General features: G+C 39.3%; 1 protein-coding gene across 1 annotated transcript in view; it reads left to right on the forward strand.

Annotated features, from left to right (window-relative positions):
* samd12 (sterile alpha motif domain containing 12) overlaps window positions 1-18,740 on the forward strand; it is a gene marked incomplete at its 5' end in the record, with an annotated part of 115,436 nt that overhangs the window by 32,719 nt on the left and 63,977 nt on the right. Inside the window, 2 exons of the mRNA XM_079259127.1 lie at window positions 3,760-3,889; window positions 16,890-17,030. Coding sequence (XP_079115253.1) covers window positions 3,760-3,889; window positions 16,890-17,030 — 271 coding nt within the window. The remainder of the gene's footprint in view (window positions 1-3,759; window positions 3,890-16,889; window positions 17,031-18,740) is intronic.

An 18,740-nucleotide genomic window follows, 5' to 3' on the forward strand; every position in this document is an offset into this window, starting at 1 on the left:
ACACACCCCTCTTCTTCTCCTTTCCATCTCAGTCTTTCTCTTTTTTTTTTTTTTTTGTCCTCGCTCTCCTTTCTGTTGCCTTAGGCTCCTAGTCAGGGTTAATTAGCACTGAGTTGAGTTGTGTTTAATGGTTAATGTGTTTTTTTTTTTCCCCCCCTCTGATAACATTCTGTCCCTTTTCGGTAAATTCAGCATCCATCTATTCAGGCTACTAGATCCTTGCTTTAAGCAATGTGACCTCGCCTACCTGTCGTATACCTGCCTTTCATTTCGGCCATCTATCACTTCACCTACCTGCAGGAGAGACTGACCATATGCCCAAATCAGCATGCACCTCTTCCCCAATTTCTCTTCCTCTCTCGGATGCTAGTTAGAAAGTGAGTAGGTGTAGCAGTGAGGCGCCGAAAAGGAGTGAGCAAGGTAGAAACGTGGAATGAGAAGCAGGTGAGAGGAAGTGGGGGAGACAATACGATAGATCTAACAGGTACCGTGGGAGATTGAATCCAGGGCAGAGATGAGACATGATGGAAGGCAAGAGAAGGTGAAGCCAAGGAAAGGCTTGCCAGTACCTGATGTTCAGCTCTTTGTGGCTGGAAGAAGAGAGGAGCTTCCATTGCTATGCCACACCACACAGCAGCCAGAAGTGGAGGGGAGTGGATGGGAAATTTTAATCACATCTGTGTTTGTAATTTTCGTAGCCCCTCAATCAAAACCAAAAGCATGGCTAACACTTTCAAGAAAGATTCTTTAGCAGGCTGAAGCTTTGCTGCTGTTTAGGTACTTAAGTTAGAAAGGCATCTTCCATTCTGAGGATAGTGTAAAATGTACACGTGCTTGTACATTTGATTTAAGTTTATCTGCATCCAATTTTGGCCTCTGAAGGTAGTTTTAAACGATTCCTTTTTATCTGTTTGCACAGGACAGTAATGCAGACAAAGTGGTGTTATGTGGAATATTTATTGGCAGCTCCATCAGTCCACTGCATACGTCACAACTACAAATCGGATTACAAATGCTTTACTTCTTGCATGCATTTGTAGGTCGATTGTAAGTACAATATTGAAATTACAAATGAGAGAGCACTGAAAGAACTATTTGGGATATTTGCTAGAAAGGACTCAAAGCTTTCATGTTATTGGTTATCCACTGCTCAATCCTCAGAAATATGCTGTTTATAACTGCTAGGGAGCACTGAGTAGGTATCTATAGCAACCTTTTCACACATGGATGAAAGCTTTAAGCTATTCTTGGACTGATTCTGGTTTCTAAAGCAACTCCTTTGTTTTATAGGTTTTATTTACACAGTAGGTAGATAGAAGTTTGGCTGAGCTCCCACGCTCTCTTACAGCAACACCCTGCTTCATTTCATTGCATTTTCACACTTTTTTTTTTTTTTTGAAGAGATTTCCCAGGACTACCCTAGTGCAGTCTTTGCCTATGCATAGACCTGTTTTCCATGAGGCTTAGCATATCACATTAAATATTAAACATCACTGAAGCATGTCAGCATGCCAATTGTTCACACTAGAAGTTTTTATTGCCTCTGCTTCATTTGGATATGAATCCAGCAACATGTTTCAACAAAGGCACTTTGGAAGCATCTTTTAGCTGAAGAACCAATTGCTTTGTGATACTGTAATGCAGCTGATCACCAGCCAGAGGCCTGTTTGGATAGTTTTCTTCACAATGCGGGGAATGTTTTCAGTGGCTGACATGGACTTAAGATGGGCCACTTAAGCAGAGGCTTGTTGAGGAGGGCTGATGGCTGCCTTCCATATGATGCTCCCATTAGAAAAGATTTTGCTTATCTCAGCAGATTAATACAGAACCAAATCCTGCATGTGCACACTGCAGCAGCATGTCTGTTGTAGAATCTGCATGTTAAACTGGTCTGCTTGCAGGACAGACCCTCTGAAATAATTGCATTATTCAATAAAAAGTCCTTGAGAGGATGCTTTAACCTTTGGTTGGCCAAATTACCAAATCAACAACAGTGGAAAACTCATACTAGTTGGAAACCTCAGTTTAAGGAAAAGTTTAATTAACACTTTTTGTGTCAACTATCTTGAACCCATTCATGCTGGGGTGTCCAAAGGTCCTCGAAGGCTGCTGTCCTGCAGATTTTTGATCTATTCTTGTTCCAACACACCCAGCACACATTAAGTGGAACCAACAACCTATAAGGTTTTGCACAATGACTGATTAATTTGAGTCAAGTGCGTTGGAACTGGGATGCATGGAAAATGTGCGGCCCCTTGAGCACCACCCCTGCACATAATGGATCCCCAATTCTGTATCATTTTGCATGAGAATTGGCAATGAAACAACAAACTTAGCTCACCAACATTTGTTTTGGTGGGCAAACTGGGCACAAGTGCAGAGTAGCTTCTGGTTTTCTTTGTAATCTGGTGCTGTTTGTGGAGCTGAAGACCACCACCATGCAGAGTGGACTTTCATCCCCATCATTTCTGTAGATATTTCTGCAGATTCTCTGAATCTACCGAATTTTTTTTTTTTTTTTGTACTGTGAATGATGAAACTTTCAAAGTTTTTTCAAATTTAATGCTGTGAAAAGTTGCTGTTAAATTGTTAAAATATTTACCTGAAGAGTCCCAAACGGCCGAGCAGCTAAAATCCATTATCAAGAAGGGGCTACAGCAACTGGCCTCTTCAGCTTCAAAATGCTTAAACAGTTGTGTTAAAATAATATCTGATGCAACAGAAGTGCTGGAGAAGCAGCCCGTCTCAACTTTTTTTTTTTTTTTTACTGACAGCAGTGGAACATTCCTATTTTAACGTTTCATATGTTGGTTTTAGACCATTTTTCAAGTGAATATAGGCTTGAAATGTTTTCTGAGAAGTTGCTTTCCGGGTGTCTTAACATTAGCACAACATTTTCACTTTATTTAGACAAACTTGTAAACTTGTGAACTTTTTTCCTCATATATTTAAATGCCTGGCTAGTGCTGTGTGGATTTACATAATTATATTTCCCACCATGCTAGTTTTCTTGTAGACTCCGGCAAAGCAGTCTGCCGTTCTCTTAATATTAAAACTTGATGAAGCCTCGACAATGGGAAGATATCAGTTTCAATGTTTACTTCTAAAGAGAGCAACTTGTATAATTGCTTTTTATTGCCTTTCACAAGTCACCCCTTTGTTGGTACCTTATGAGATTGATATTTTATTGATCTTTAAAGTCACAGAAGCCATTTTAGCAGTATGTGATAAAATCAGAGGAAGTTACTCACCATGTACTGTAAATGCAATTATGGCTGCTCTGTTGTCCATCAGCAAAAAGAAAATAACAAACACCAACAGGGATCAGTGTTTCCTTCTGATTAACATGCTCTCATCAAAATGAGAAGTATTACAGAATTTTTATCACTTAATTAATGTTTTAGTTGTTTTATTAACCTGTGGTCGGTTAAAGAGACAGTATTCAGGGAATGATGTATTTCGGGGAATGTGGGTGTGTGTGTGTGGGGGGGTTTGCTCTCTGTCCTTGTGTGTGTGTGTGTGGAAAGAGCTTGTGTCTTTGTTTTAAATGTCTTGTTATCTACTGTTTGTTTTAATCCTTATGACTTGATTTTATCTTGTAAAGCACTTTGTGTTGCCCGTGGCATGAAAAGTGCTCAAGAAATAAAGTTTGATTGGATTTAGATAATTTTTTTAGGTTTTTGCAAAGAAAATTCTTCAAATGGCAACTCAGTACAGGAAAAGAAAGTTTTCTGAATCCATGTTTTGTGTCTCATGCAGCCAGGATATGTGAAGCTGTCGAAGCCGGTGGCTCTGTGGACCCAACAAGATGTTTGCAAGTGGCTGAAAAAGCACTGTCCCAATCAGCATCAGATCTACAGTGACTCTTTTAAACAGCACGACATCACAGGTACGTTTTTACACCTGAACAGTGGTTGCCATGGAAATTTCCACCACATAATCATCTTCCTTTTAATTTACGCTTACGCCTTGCAAAAGCTGAAAATAAGTTGAGACTTTTTTTTGTCATTTCTTTTCGAGCTCAGGCCAAATTAAGTCGATTTCCAAGTTTTCCACTGCATTTTTTTTTCCCAGTAAACTTCCTGCAGATGAAGGGATGACACTAAAGTCAGCTTCTTTCCTTTAGAGCTTTAATGAGCTGTGCTCAAAGTTAACTTTTGCCTTTAGCTTTGGATTCTTACTGACACTCTGCTCTTGTAGCGTCACATCTAGTTGTTAACTAATAACACGTTGCATCATGTTAAAGCAAAACAACCCAATTTTCCAACATGAAGCCTGTATTTCTTACTGATTTTGATTTTGAACTGATATTCATTGTCCGCATTCCTGGGCCATGATTGCTGGAAACAACTTAGAGGAGATATGATGTAAGAAAATCGGTCAAAATTTAGTAGTACCACTTTGAAAATATAACATGTAACTATTGATAACCTTTGACAGACCTGTATGGGAAAACAGAGGGAAACAAGCTATGACTATAAAATTCTGTCAATAATAATTGTCTAGAGAGTAATTAATTGAAGTTTGGATGCAATTAGTCTGATGAAGGCAAACATATAAGAATGAAATGTGTTTTTAGATCAGGCGTGTGGCGAAGCTTGTGAAGCGGAGTTTATCTGTCTCTTAAAACTCTGCTCTGTTTGTCTCATGTTGTCTCGATGACGCCAGGCTTCATTTATAACCTCCCAGGTGCGCTCTTCGGCCGCTGTCTGCCACCTGCAGCCTTACCACCCGGCATACCCGTCTGCCCATCCTTCTCTTCCCACTCTCAGCGTTACCATCGGCAACAGTTGCCACGTCAATCATTCCCCCTAACGAGGCTCTTCAAGGTCACTCTGGCTCTAATGACACTCCAGTCTTCATGGCAACAGACGACCATTAATTTGCAATGTGCTTCTCTCTCTCTGAGCACGACTGATCAGATTAATATGTTTATTTGTTGCTGTTGAGGACCTCCTCGACTCAGTGGCTGGCTAGCAGGATAAATCGCCTGGTGGTCACGATGAGTGCAGTAATGACTTACGCTGCCATTTTGCCCTTTAATGCATTTTGACTGTTATATGTCTGTGTGGAGATTCAGCATCCTCTGTTTAATGGTCTGAAAATATGCATCTTGCTGCTTTGCACCACAAGTTGCACATATATCTCCTAAACAGCAAAGAGGTCCAAGAGACCCACAGTTCATTGCATATTTGTTGAACCGCTGCAACATTTCAGATCTAATCACCAAAAGGAGAAGAATTTCCGAAAGGTTTTTAATTTGTTTTCTTTTCATTCAAGGTAGCTGTCATGTGTTGATGGATCGCTCGTGAAACGCACGTCGCAGCTTCTGTGACAGTTGATTGATTCGAGTCTTGTGTGCTAAATAGATCATTTTCAGTAATGATTCAGATAAAAATCAAGGACACGTGCACACAAAGGACTCGTAGATGCTGCTGCTGAAAAACACCCCTTTTTTTTTTTTTTTATCACATTTACACTGTTACTGCATAAAAGAAAAATGATGTCAAAGGAAGTTATCAAGTTATTTTGGTGGAAATTTCTCATGAGGTCCATATCTAATTGTTAGAAATGAATCTAACATTAAGATTAAACACCTCAGTGGTTCCTGACAAGCTTAATGGATTTAGTTAGAGTGAAGAAAAATAATATTTGGCGTTATTAGTCATTCGGTTGATTAAAACATTAGAACTTTGCTGCCTAATGTTGCAATAACTTAATGAACTGCGTACGCTATTCAAGGTGAGACGATTTTAACATTCAAGTAAGTAAAGGGTTAATCAAATATTTGTGCGCACTCATGCATTTGCAGCACGCACACACACACACACACACACACACACACACACACACACACACACACACACACACACACACACACACACACACACATGCCTTTCTACCACTACAATTAGGAGATAATGACATGCAGAAAATCAGAAAGTAATTCAGTTTGTCTTCACATCGGACATTAATTAACAGAAGCCAATTAAAATAGGCCAAGCCATACCAATTGGGCTCACAAGGCAATTTGCATCCCAATCAATCTTTGAAATATTATGCAGATATGTTTCTTTTCCAACACCCTATTAGAAAAAACAAGGCAAACAAATGGAATATCGTGGAACACAATCATGTGTAGACAAACAGTGAGCATGAATACATTTAAAAGCAAAATCTGCATCTGAGATTGTCTGTTCAGACACAAGATGTGACCCTTTAAAACTGTGCATGCATGAATAGGTCTGAGCTTTAGTTTTGCGAGCCCTGGATTGTCTGTCTGCAGCTTTTCTGCATTGTACTCCCTCCAGTTCAGCTATAACCGAATACTCAGCCCTCTTTTCGGTTGCCAGTGGTGCTCAATCTCACTTGTCTTGGCAGTGCAGTCATGCCTTCATGAAGTCACAAATCAATAAACAGTTTCTATTCCTGATCATAATTCAAACAGGCACTTGTGTCCTCCCTCTTTTGACATAAAGCAGTGGTGAGGGAAATGCATTTTACTACGTATCATGGCGGGTGCAACATTTTAACGTTGAATGACTTCAGTATGCAGCAGCTGTCTCCCTGCTTGGCTCCTGCAACCTCTGCCAAGGAAATCAGTATTTTCCATCCTCCATCCAGCCTCCATTGCCAAAAAAAAACCAAAAAAAAAACCCCTCTTCCTCAGTCTTCACCTCCCCAGCAGAGACAGCGGTGAATTTAACTTTAACGCCCAGCTGCCATTAAAAATGCATTAAAGCATATTAGGGCATAATTACATATTAGTCCCTAATCCGTTGTAATTACAAAGACAAAGCTTTTTTTTTTTTTTTTTTTTTTTTTTTTTTTTGACAGAGAATAGCTTGGCACCATAAATCAAACATACAGTTTCCAACACCGTAGATGTAATCAGCACAAAAGGTGTGATGACAATGGGAATCAAAAGCATGAGGCTAGAAAGGGGGAAAAAGGTTGAGTTATGATATGTAGGTTCATTTTGTGTCTGAGAAGACAAATGCATCACTGTTTGGAAATCAATAGCCCACATGATACCTGAACAAAATCTAGATGTAAAGCCTGGCAGCAGAAAAGTCTTTACTTTGGTATAAAATAAGTGAAAAGGTGTTCAAATGCTTGTTTAAAGCATTTGAAATAACAAACCATACACTGGTAGCATTTGTTTATTTGGGGGAAGTAAACAAATAAAAGTCAATTTAACATTTCAAAGCAGATCATGGCCTTTTTCTCACAACTACACACTATTTCCTGAGGTTATCATTAAATATTTATGACCTGCTTTTGGTGAAAATACTACAAAAAGCAAGGACAACAGGTTTTTTCCCCTCCCATCATACATCACACATCTGTTCACACTGACATGTTAAAGGGTGTGGAGTGATCCACTTGCTTGACTCCATCCTCCCATCCTTCGAGTCTGTCTCCTTTGAGATTAGTAGTACTTAAAGTTAAAAGCCGGAAGGCCAACATGAACACTTCAAGGAAACCCAAGCTCAGACCATCACAAAGCTTTTTAAGAAATGTTGGACTGTCAGCTAAATTTTTAAATACTATAAGTTTCCTCCGATGCAGTTTGGCCACAGTCTGTTGTTACTAATTCCTCTTTCGGACAAAATCTTATTGGACTAATATATTTAGCTGTTGAGCCACCAGGCTAATGGTAAAGTTTGTAGAAATTTGTGTCAATATTGACTCGATAAAACATTGGACTTTATCGTTGTTCCATTCAGCTTTGCATTGTTTATATTTTTAAGGCTAATGTTCAAGAACATTTGTGTATGTGGGCTATTTTTCACTGAAGTTAACAAGTTTCTTTAAGCAGGCAGAGACATGGATGATGCGTTCATGGCAAAATAGGAGCTTAGAATTCATATGAAACTACAGGTGAAAAAGACTATCAGGAGTCTGATTTTTATGTCAATTAGAACAGCAGAGCTTTGACTTCCTATTTCCGAGTAGGGACATGATCTTATCTTGAAATGTGCAGACATTATAATGAATATATATTTCTACTGTTGAGTTGTGGTTTTAGGATAGAAATCCACTGCTAATCTGAATTCTTCTCTTAATGAGCCTTTATGTAAACACAAACCCCAAACAAAATGCAGAGGATTTTCCTTTTTGGGATTTTTGTGTTGGCCTTGAGCTCAGTTCCTTTAAAATGTTTTAATAAAAAAGAACAGCTTCTTTTTTTTTATTTTCTAATTTCAATGTACAGAGTTGCTAGAAGCAGACATGCAAAGAACGCCTGTTCACACTGCATATGAGCAGGTAAACTGGGCTGTAGAACAATGATTTGGAAATTGCACATAGTGATAAAAGTACTCTACTGTCTGGAAAATTTAATAACCAGTTCCACAATACGACTTGATGTATGGTGTCATGAGACCTTACTCTGAATAATTAATAGCCTGTAATATTAGTGGTTTAATGAAGAGTGGCCTGTGTCCTGCAGCTCGCATTTGATTTCTTTTAAAGCACTGTGTTCCACCGCTTTGCTTGTCAGATCCATCATCTTTCCACTTTGAAAATAACAGCGGTCTCTGTAGTTCTGGCTGTGATCACTTTGACCACTGAACGCTCTCATGCTGGATACAAAATGTATGTTTTATGAGCGCAGAAAGGGATGAAAGGTGACCAACTCTATTTCAAAATGGTTGATGACGCACAGCAACAGGCCCAAACAGCCTTTGAGCGACGAGACAATGAATTCTAAAGGCGCTTCAGGCTGTTTAACAGAGAAGCTGGGGAATCAGATGGATGACAGCATCATGGCTGCCTTTGAATTAGGAGGCTGCAAAACAGCTGGACATTGTTGTCAGTAATTACAGGTTAAATTAAGACCTTGCTGCTGATGAGACATTAAAAACGAGGAGTCCTCATTGAAGTTGATTATCTAGCTGTGTTTATAGTGGGATTGATGTTGTTTTTTGGTTGTCACATATCCCTGCTTTTCCTTTAAGTGAGGTTTAACTTGAATTTGCAGACTTTAAATGATAGCCTCTGGAACTGCTAATGCATATGAAGAAGGGTACTCATGTCTCAGTGTATGTTATACAGACAGGATGTTGTTATCTGTGTTTTATTACTTTTTTCCTTCCCAGTCTCAGCCTGTGTAATCACACAAAGAAAGAGGAAAAAAACTTGAGCCTGCCAAGAAATGAAAAACGGAGACTTGATTCTCAAACCAACACAGCTCCTAGCGAAGCTGCTCAAATGGTCACTGCAAAAAATGACAGATTAAGTCAGTTTATCTGAATGCGACTGCATCCTCACATGTGTGTATAGCCTGCAGTGGAGGAGGGCAGAGGTCAGATATTGCCTTTAATAAAGCCTGTTTGAGTTTGCACTGACGTGCTGTTTAATACTAATGTTTAATACATAGACACTGAATATTAGACTGCATATCTTTCAAATTATCCAGAAGTGGAAAATGACTACCTGTATCACTATTATCTGAGTTTGAATTGCTCTAAGAGCTGTTGCTTAGTCGTGGTTTATGGTGAAGGCCAGAAAATATGGTTAGAATTAATACGCTTTAAGGAAATTACTCAAGTTATGTCACTTGAATGCCAGCCTGGGTTTTGAATAATATGGGCATTTATCAGCTAGAAAGATTTTTAATCAAAGCAGAGTACAGTTATGAGAACTGAAGCTTTTTCAGCTTTATAGGCACTGGTGAATTAGAGTTTATAGACCTGGTGTAAACCTGGATTAAAAGTTTTTTTTTGTTTGTTTTATATGTGAAAGCTACTTTATCTCGTTTGTAGTGCAGACTTTCCTCCCATGCTAAATTATGTCACCAAAGAGCACATTTTTAGAATACCTAAAAGGTGACTTGACTAATCAATAATATGGTCATTCACAAATATTTAATTTCAAATGCTTTTTGATAGCAACACCTAAAGCCACACATGTTTAAACAAGAGTAGAATAAAATAAAAAGATAAAAAGTATGAAAAAGTTAAACAAAATAAAAGTATATGTAAAATCCGTGAAAACTGGAAATCATAATTAAGTACTAAAGGCATAACGGTGCAAAAGAACACTCTACTAAGTTATTGCCTTGATCTTATTCCAGTGAATTATTGTGTCATCGTCAGACCTGACAAAAATCTATATGCAGTTCAGAAGTTTTATGTCCTGAGGTATGAAGCTGGTGCAGAACCTGGCTGTTCTGCACCTCAGGCTGCGATACCTCCTGCCAGAGGCCAGCAGAGAGGACTGTCAGTGATCTTGATGTGTGCAGTCTCTGACAATGTTTTTTTGCTGACATCAGACAATGTTTGACACCCATGTCCGTGAGAAGTCCCGATAATCTTCTCTGCCATTTCGACCACTCTTTGGTGGCCATTTCAATCTGTAACTAAACAACAACCCCACCATAGAGGGAAGCCATTAGTCAGTGTACTCTCCACACAGCTCCGGTAGAAAGTGGTGAGGATATGGGCGGGCAGATGGGTCTTTTTCATCCTACAGAGGAAGTTGAAATGCTTGTTTTGGGTCCAGGGTAGTCTGTTTCTAATATGCACCCCGAAGACCAGGCTGGTACACTGAGAAATCGGAGCATAATTGACCTTTTAAAGGAATAAGAACTGAGACAAAGCCTTTCTGACAGCAACAAACAGGATGACAACAATAATGTGTCTATGTTATAGGTTTCATGGTGATAGACCTAAAAGTTGAACTATAAGGCAGGAGAAAACCACACTTTCACAATTTAAGCCAAATGCCTCCTGCCATTGTCATCTTGGAATAAGCCTGTGCCATCTGGGAAGAAAAAATCTATTGATGAAATAACTACAGATTCAGTATATTCAGGTCATCAGCTGACCTCATTCTTTGGGCACATAATGTTGCTGAACATAGATTTAACCAACTGTAGCAACCCCAGTTCATAGACTGCCCCCTAAAGGCTTGTATACTAGGCACAAGCATGATGGCTGCACCGCTTCATCTACCTCTTTTCTTGCCCTGATGCTCACATTACTCTGGAACAGGGTAAGTCTGGACTCATCAGACCACATGACCTTCTTCCATTCCTCCAGAGTTCAGTCTTTATGCTGAAGTGAAATCTAATTTTATCCACTACAGACGAGCCAAACTATTCCTAAACCCTTCATGCTATGAATATGGTTACGATTTTCAGTATATTATAGGCAAGTTGCAGGGCTGTGACACTACAGTATAGTCATTATAGTAAACTATTCCATACCGAAAATGGAAAAGCAGCTAGTTAGCTCTGCAGAAAAACCTTAAGTAATTTCTGCCATGTGTATGAACTCTGCTGTTCTGAGTTGTTGAAAGTGTTGCTATCTGCTGGTTGTTAACTCTGGCTTCCCAGCAGAGGTGCTATTTAATGATCAGCAAATTGAAATGCGTAAGTAGAAGTAAAATCAGCATGAAGCTACTGCTGCTGTGATGAGCTGTGGGTTGAGACGGCTTGTTGTCTGTGCGTGGGCGTTTCTCTTATCACTTACACTGATCCCTGTCTGCGGGATCAGAACAGGTTTCTTCGTCTAAAGTCAGCTGTTAGCGTTAGCGTTGGATAACATGTCCTTAGCGGCTACATAGCCTTTTAGCTCCAGGGCTACAAGCATCTCTAGGACTGAGACAATCCATCACCATTTACTTCAAAGAGGCTTCAAGCTGTGTCACATCACAGTGAATACTGGTGAAGGATGTGCCCAGTGCTTCCACAGTTTTGTCGTTGTCAGCTGGTTGAACCTGCTGCTTTTATCCTTGTTTTATACTTACAGGGATGTTATTGCATATTAAGGAAAGACACTCTTGCTACCTAGGGCTCATCACTTGAATTACTTGTTATTTTGAGCTTGCAGAGTGTATCACATGTTTTTGCTCGCCAGATGCAGCTCAGTGACATTCTTCCCCAGAGGACCCACATATGGGCATACTGCTGAGCTTTTTTATGTGAGTGTGGAAGATTACCTGTGGAGAAGCAGAACAGTAAATTATGGGGCCAAATTAAAAACGAGCAATTTTGATGCTAATAAACTGCCTCTGTGCCAAGTTATGGCTGCCGCACACACAGCCATAATTAGCATGACGTTTGAGCTCTACCTGCAGAACGAAGTGGACCCCTGCAGAATAACTACATGTGTGTGTGTGTGTGTGTGTGTGTGTGTACTCTGCATGTGTGTAGATGCATTTTATGCTCCCATTCATCAAAGATGCAGTCGAATGCACCAGGCTTGTAGCTGCAGATTAATCTGCTTCTTCACAACACGGCTGCTCACCCACTGCTCATTAATTCAGTTCTTATGGACAATCGGCTTGTGTGCACACATATGTATACCTGTCCAACATACCTGTTTTGTCTTTCTGGATAGCAATATATTTATTACAATACAACCTATGATGAATATTTTGTAGATCTGTAATATAACTCGTGTCTTATGAAATGAAGATTCTTGGATATAAATCGGAGGGAAAGTAAAGACTACAGGTACGAAAGAAAATCACCAAAGTGCAGTGAAGGTAGGAGTGTTGCTGCAGACTGGATCTTCTCAGGCCCTCACAGAAAGAGAGAAAGAAATAATTTAACACATTCTAGTGGATCAAAGAGGGATTGAAGTTGACTGCTAAGAGGAAAGTTAAGTGAGAAAGGAAGGAGAGGAAGGCTTGGGAGAAACTCAACACTATCCGCAAGACAGTTAACCAAAATGTTTATGATTTCTTTGAAAGCCGGAAACAACCTGAATGACTTTGGAGCTGTGAGAAAATTAAATTTGCGTATAAAGTCATTGGTTAAAAACCTGTCAGTCAGTATTAAGCAAAAGGCACAGTTGATTCAGAGTGAACAAAGACTAACCAATCAAGAAAAACAGATTACAGCGACTGAAACCTATTGATTCATGAAGGAGAAGCTGTAATTAAGGCATATTCATTTTGGTCGCTGGAGGCTGTGGTTTGTCCAAGTTTCTGTTTGTTAGAGTGGTTTTTCACCGGCTATAAATGCAGAAGAAACAGTAAATCAGTAAAACATGTCACCCTTTTTCTCCAGTAAATATTTTTTTAAGCTCTGCTTCACATAAGCCTGATGAAATGTGTCAAATTGACTGGAACTACTTTGTGCACTTCTGCTCTCATAAGTAAAATGATAGATATAAAACATTTAAGAAGCCTTTTTAAACTATTAAGCCTGCTCAATAATTTATTTTAACTCCGACAAACTTTGTGAAAGTGGCTGTAACTTTATACATCTTACTCCCACTGATCCAAATTTTAAACATTCTCATCAAAAATTCGCCTTGAATCTGAAAGGAATGAACATTATTCACTATTTCAGTTGAGAAAATTCTAAAGTTGATTGAATTCATTCAGCTCATCCTTGCAGAGAGCAAAATGTTATATGGCGAGCTGTTTGTATTAAAGTTGTGGATGGAAATAAATGATAACTGATGTCTCACGTTTGCCAAAATGTTAAAAGCTGACTTGCATCTCAGTTAAAATGGAACAAAAAAAAGGCTATTAGGTGTTGGAGAAGCAGCTGTAAAGTGACAATGCAGTAGACACATGCTCAAAAGAAGATGGATACCCAAACCTGCCTGCTGAAAGGGATGAAAGTGTCACCACACACGCATGTTAATTATGCTTTAGTTAGAGAGTTAAAGATTTTGTGCCATGTCTTCTTTGTCCCGTCATCTTTATCTGCAGCTTGTTAAATGAACTGAGGCCATGCTAGATCATGAAGTCTTGTAACTGTGTTGACTGAGCTGGAAACGGCTAGGCTGACATAATATTTAGTTTATAACCTTGACTACACTGCCAAGGTATTTTCCCCTCATTTTTCTCCTCACTTCTACAGTTCTGGGGCCTTTTAAAGCTGATTTGCTATTTTTCTGTCACTATCAGACATTTACTGTCTCTTAAAGCATCTCTTTCACTTACCTCATTTGTTTCCTCTTGACCACTTTTCTTATCTGTCCTCCCCCTCTTCTTCTCCTGTCTTCTGCCTCCTCTTCCCCTCCTGGCCGTGCTACAGTGCACAGTGCATTAATAGTGGTATGAAAAATTCTCTGCTGAGACATGGTGGGATTGTCGATGCCAATGACTCAGAGCTGCAGGAACACAGAGTGAAAGCTTGGACTGCTTGCAGAAGTTGTTCCATCCCGCTGGTGTTGGGTTGAAGGAGTGGCGCGCTGGATCTAACATCCAGCTGCAGATCTCATCTCTCAGGCTCTGCAATGTGATCTGAGCTTGATGACAGCTTCCACTGTACAAATGGATGGAAAAAAAGAAAATGGGTATATTTTTCTTTGTTTGTGTCAGAATATTTACATACGTGCAGTACTACTCAAAAGTTTGGACACGTTTTCTAAGTTCAAGTGTGTTCAACCTTTAGCTGGTGCTGTATACAGATGACACTTTTATTTATTTTACCTGAAGAAAGTTTCAAAGTTTTTGATCAATCTTTATGGATATCAGACTTTAAACTTTTCTTTTGCCTTTCATAGACAAACAATTTTTTATACATGGTTTATACATGGTATACAACTGGTTACGCTATAATTTTTGGACATGTTATCCTTTAAGTGAATGCCATGAATTTAAAAAGAGTGAATTTTACATGAACCAGAAGTGGCCTTCGGAGCGACTTCTGCAGCTGAAGAATCTTGCATTGACATCCAGCTAAGGATCCTGGTGGTTTATCATCACAGATATTCTGATTATTGAAAGAAATTCTGCACTCAGCCTGCTTTATGAGCCTGTTAAACGATAACAGCCTGACTTTACGAACTAAACATTCAGGGCTTTATAATGTGTAAGTATTGATTTGTGAACCTGGGAAAATCACTGACAGATTTATGAGCATTCTCAACATACTTTTAAACTTTATGATCTTTCTTGAGGGCAAATTTTGATCCTGCCCACCTTTCTGTTTAACAATATTGAGCATATTAAGTTCTTTTCATGTTTTATTCACTAATCGAGCTATTTTTGGATACAGTTGGCTGTAGGGACGTTGTGAGACTTTTGGAAGGCCTTTTCTGTTCATTATTCTAAATATACATAATAAAAGAGCTAATAGCAAGTAAACCAAGTATTTCCTGTCCCCTTGCTCATAAACTTTCTCTCCTTCATATTATCTCTAATTCTGTCGTATCTCTTTGCTTCTTCTACAAACCTTTATTTATAGCGGCAAACCAGTTTAGATGATGTAGTTGCTGGGTCACCAAAAGAGGTGATGCCAGGGTGGAAACTAGACTCTGGTTTTGCACACTTTAGGGACTCCATGGCCGTTAGAAAGGAAGCAAAGGTAGATTTAATTACAATGAGTCAGAAGCACATACTTGTAAAATACTTGTAAAAACCCATTTTTATTTGCTGCTTGGAAACGTGTTTGCTTTCAGCATGAATGAAAACTCCTCATGATTGAGCAGTGAAACTAGCAGGTTGGATGATGAAATAATGCAAGTGTAGAGGTTCTGAATAAACGGTCGTCCAGTAAAATAACTGGTTTGTGCATTGCGGTGCGATAGCACACATGTCGTATGAACCGCGGTGTTTAGAATCCTACACTGTGTCCGTTGTATCTGCTGATATTGATCTTAGACATTACCAAAGCAGAGAAAATACGAACCCCTGTTGCCATGCCGATCTATCTTTGGTTTCAGAATCAGGTGACAAGTGACGGGTTGGTCAATATTTATAGACTCATAACAGCATGCTGTATGCGTGGGTCAGTTTATGTCCGTCTATTTGAACATCTCCCTTCTTCCCAACTTCCCACCCTCTACTCTGCTGTTGGAGCATGCTAACCCTTTCCACCTCACTAAGCTTAGAGCTGCCATCTTTCCCCTTAATGTGCTCCCTAACTTTGCTCAGCAGCGGCTCTGTAATGTCTACTTTCATTGATATTTTCACATTGAAGCATCTTAACTGCATTTGGCATTTTTCCTCCATCTGGATGTGGTGCTGAGCAAAGAGTTTCTTCTGATAAGGCAGGAGAAAAATTTGCATGACATGTGCCAATATCATACTGCTAACACTTTCCCAGCTGTGGTTGCAAAGTGGTACGATGGGTATTCCAGTAGTTGTTGGGATTTTGCTGTTATTACATATAAAATTAGCTTCAATATTGAATCATGAATTAATTCTGATTCGTAATTAGGAGGTTAGAAAAGATAAAATAAGGACAATAACAAAAGAGCAAGACTACTGTAATGGGTTAACCTCCACCAGCCAGTCGTAGTTGTTCTCCACCGCGCTGTAAACCAGTCGGCACCAGTTTCTTGTCCAGGCAGCCATCAGGGCAAAGGAGTAAAGAGAGCTGATGTGGGCCAACCTAATGCCTGGTAATTACCCTGCATTATCCTATCTGCTTACCATCCCACATGTTACAAAGGCACTCATAATAAGCGTTAATAATGGCACAATACTCTAAATGCCTTTTATTAGCAGCATAAGTCCTCTTCATAGAACTGATTGGATGATTAAATTATGGAATTTATACAAGGATTTGCAATTATGAAAAGAGCTGTAAGGGATTCTTGCTTAAGGGATGTACTATGCTGATTTTTATGCAAAGAAGAAGAAGTCTCACACGGGCTTGTGCTGGGTTTAATTGGAAATTTCAGACTGATCGTCACGTAACAAGGAAAGACTCTTTGAACTGTTTGTTTTCATGAGACCAGCATTGCAGCCTTGAAAAGCTACACGAATTTACACATGCAGTACGCGACTTGTAAATAATCCTCTCACCAGTTAGCCCCCCTTTTCTTCCACTGACATAAATGCTTCATCGCTATCCTTTTTACTGCATTTCCGGCTGTGCATGCCCAACCAGCACTGACTTGTGTGTCCCTGAATTCTCGGCCTTTTGTTATTAATTATAGATATTGTATTTATTTTTTGTTTCTGTTCAGGCCGGGCGCTGATGAGATTGACAGACAGAAAGCTGGAAAGAATGGGTATAATGCAGGATGCCCAGAGGCAGCACATCCTGCAGCAGGTCCTGCAGCTTCGTGTCAGGGAGGAAGTCAGGACTCTTCAGCTTCTCACACAAGGTAAACCTTTCTGCAGAACACCTTACTGCATTGTACACCAAAAGCACATACTCATTTTGATTCACAGTAAAGCCAACACCTCAAATTCCAGGAAATATACAAATAATTCAAAGTGCGCCATTTGTTCAAATGCCATCTGTTGTCATGGTAATCATGTATGTTTCAAAGATGGCAGGAGGTGATGAATCAGAAATGATTATGCACAAGTTTTATTTTGATTGTATTGTTATTACAGGCTGTACAGACTGTTAAAATAATAATGAAGTGTCGGTGATAAAGGGCACGCTTATTTGTCTTAATATTTTTACCTGGATGAGCAAAAACTTTCAAATTTAACTTTAAAATCAGTGGGAACTTGATTCACTCCAGCAGGTAGAATTAATCAGTGCATACTTAGAAATTGGGGGCAACATGATGGTGGATTGTCTGGCTGCTTATCACATGGGATAAATGGCTCCTGAGTGATTCCCTTGCTCTTTGTTCCAAGTTTTACTTCCATCTTTCTGCTATGCACTGCAAAGTAAAGGCAAACAGAGCTGCTGGAAATGGCTGCGGCAACATTTTGCCAAAAAGTTAGCTTCCTCTTGCAAATATTGACATCTTGTAAAGTTTCTGATCTGAAAACTGCATAAAGAAAATGTATAAAGTTAGAGTCTGAGTTTTAAAGCCACAGAAAAAGTGCTTTGACTTGGAAATAAATAGGAATAATGGAAAAATACTATTTATTGCAATTAAGCTACAGTCAGCTGAAGCTATTAGAGGTTGTAGCATGATGAATTACACATCAAAGTTAGGATGATTATTTTATTTGCTCTTTGCTCATCAGCATTATGTGTTGATGCTGTTCTGCGCCAACACAACAATGAGAAGAATCAGAGACAGTGCAGTAGCAAGCGGTGTGTGTAAAACCTTAACTTTCTAAAGGGAAAAGATCTTTTTTTTTTTTTTTCCCAACAAAATTTAACTAAGCTAAGTAGAACTTAGTTATATGCAAATGAGTATTAGGAAAGCATTAACTTATCATGGCCTGTAGGTACGTGATGGGTAGCAATGGCACTTCACAGAAAAAGCTTCCCAGTTTAAATCTCGTTTCTGGCTTGAAATGTTTGTCCATGTGCCTGTTTGGGTTTTTCTCTGGTTGCTCCAGCTTTCTCCTAAAGTCCGTCACCAATCATGGTGGGTTGACTGGGAATTCTGAATTGCGTGTGGGTGAGAATGTGTGTATACTTGGATGTTTGCGTTTGTCATCTTGGCATTAGCTCTGTGATGGTCTGGCTACCTGTCTGGAATATCTCCAGTAGGAAACACTCAGGCTCCCCCGAGATACTGGACCATGAAGCATATTTGAAAATGAATCAATATCAATATTAAGTCTTTCAATATACTGCTTATACAAAACACTTGTCCCAAGCTAACAGAGGTGTCACAGTGTTTGCCTGAATTATTTTGGTCCACTTACTCCTGGTTTAAGTTAAAACTGGGAACACACCTGCTGTACCTGGCCTGTCACGTTTGACTTTATTAGCATAGATTTTTCATGATCTGAAGAATTTCAGAACATTTGAAGCAGTCCTTTTCTTTTTATTATTATTATTTTATACATTGTTAAATGTCCAGATGCCGTTTTCCTCGGGAGAAATTTGTGCTCTGTTTATCTAATTTAGCTACAGCAATAATGATTGATGCAAATGAGACAATAATTCATGGCCT

The sequence above is a fragment of the Telmatherina bonti genome, assembly GCF_933228915.1.
Source record: "Telmatherina bonti genome assembly, chromosome: 19".
Lineage (NCBI taxonomy): Eukaryota > Metazoa > Chordata > Actinopteri > Atheriniformes > Telmatherinidae > Telmatherina > Telmatherina bonti.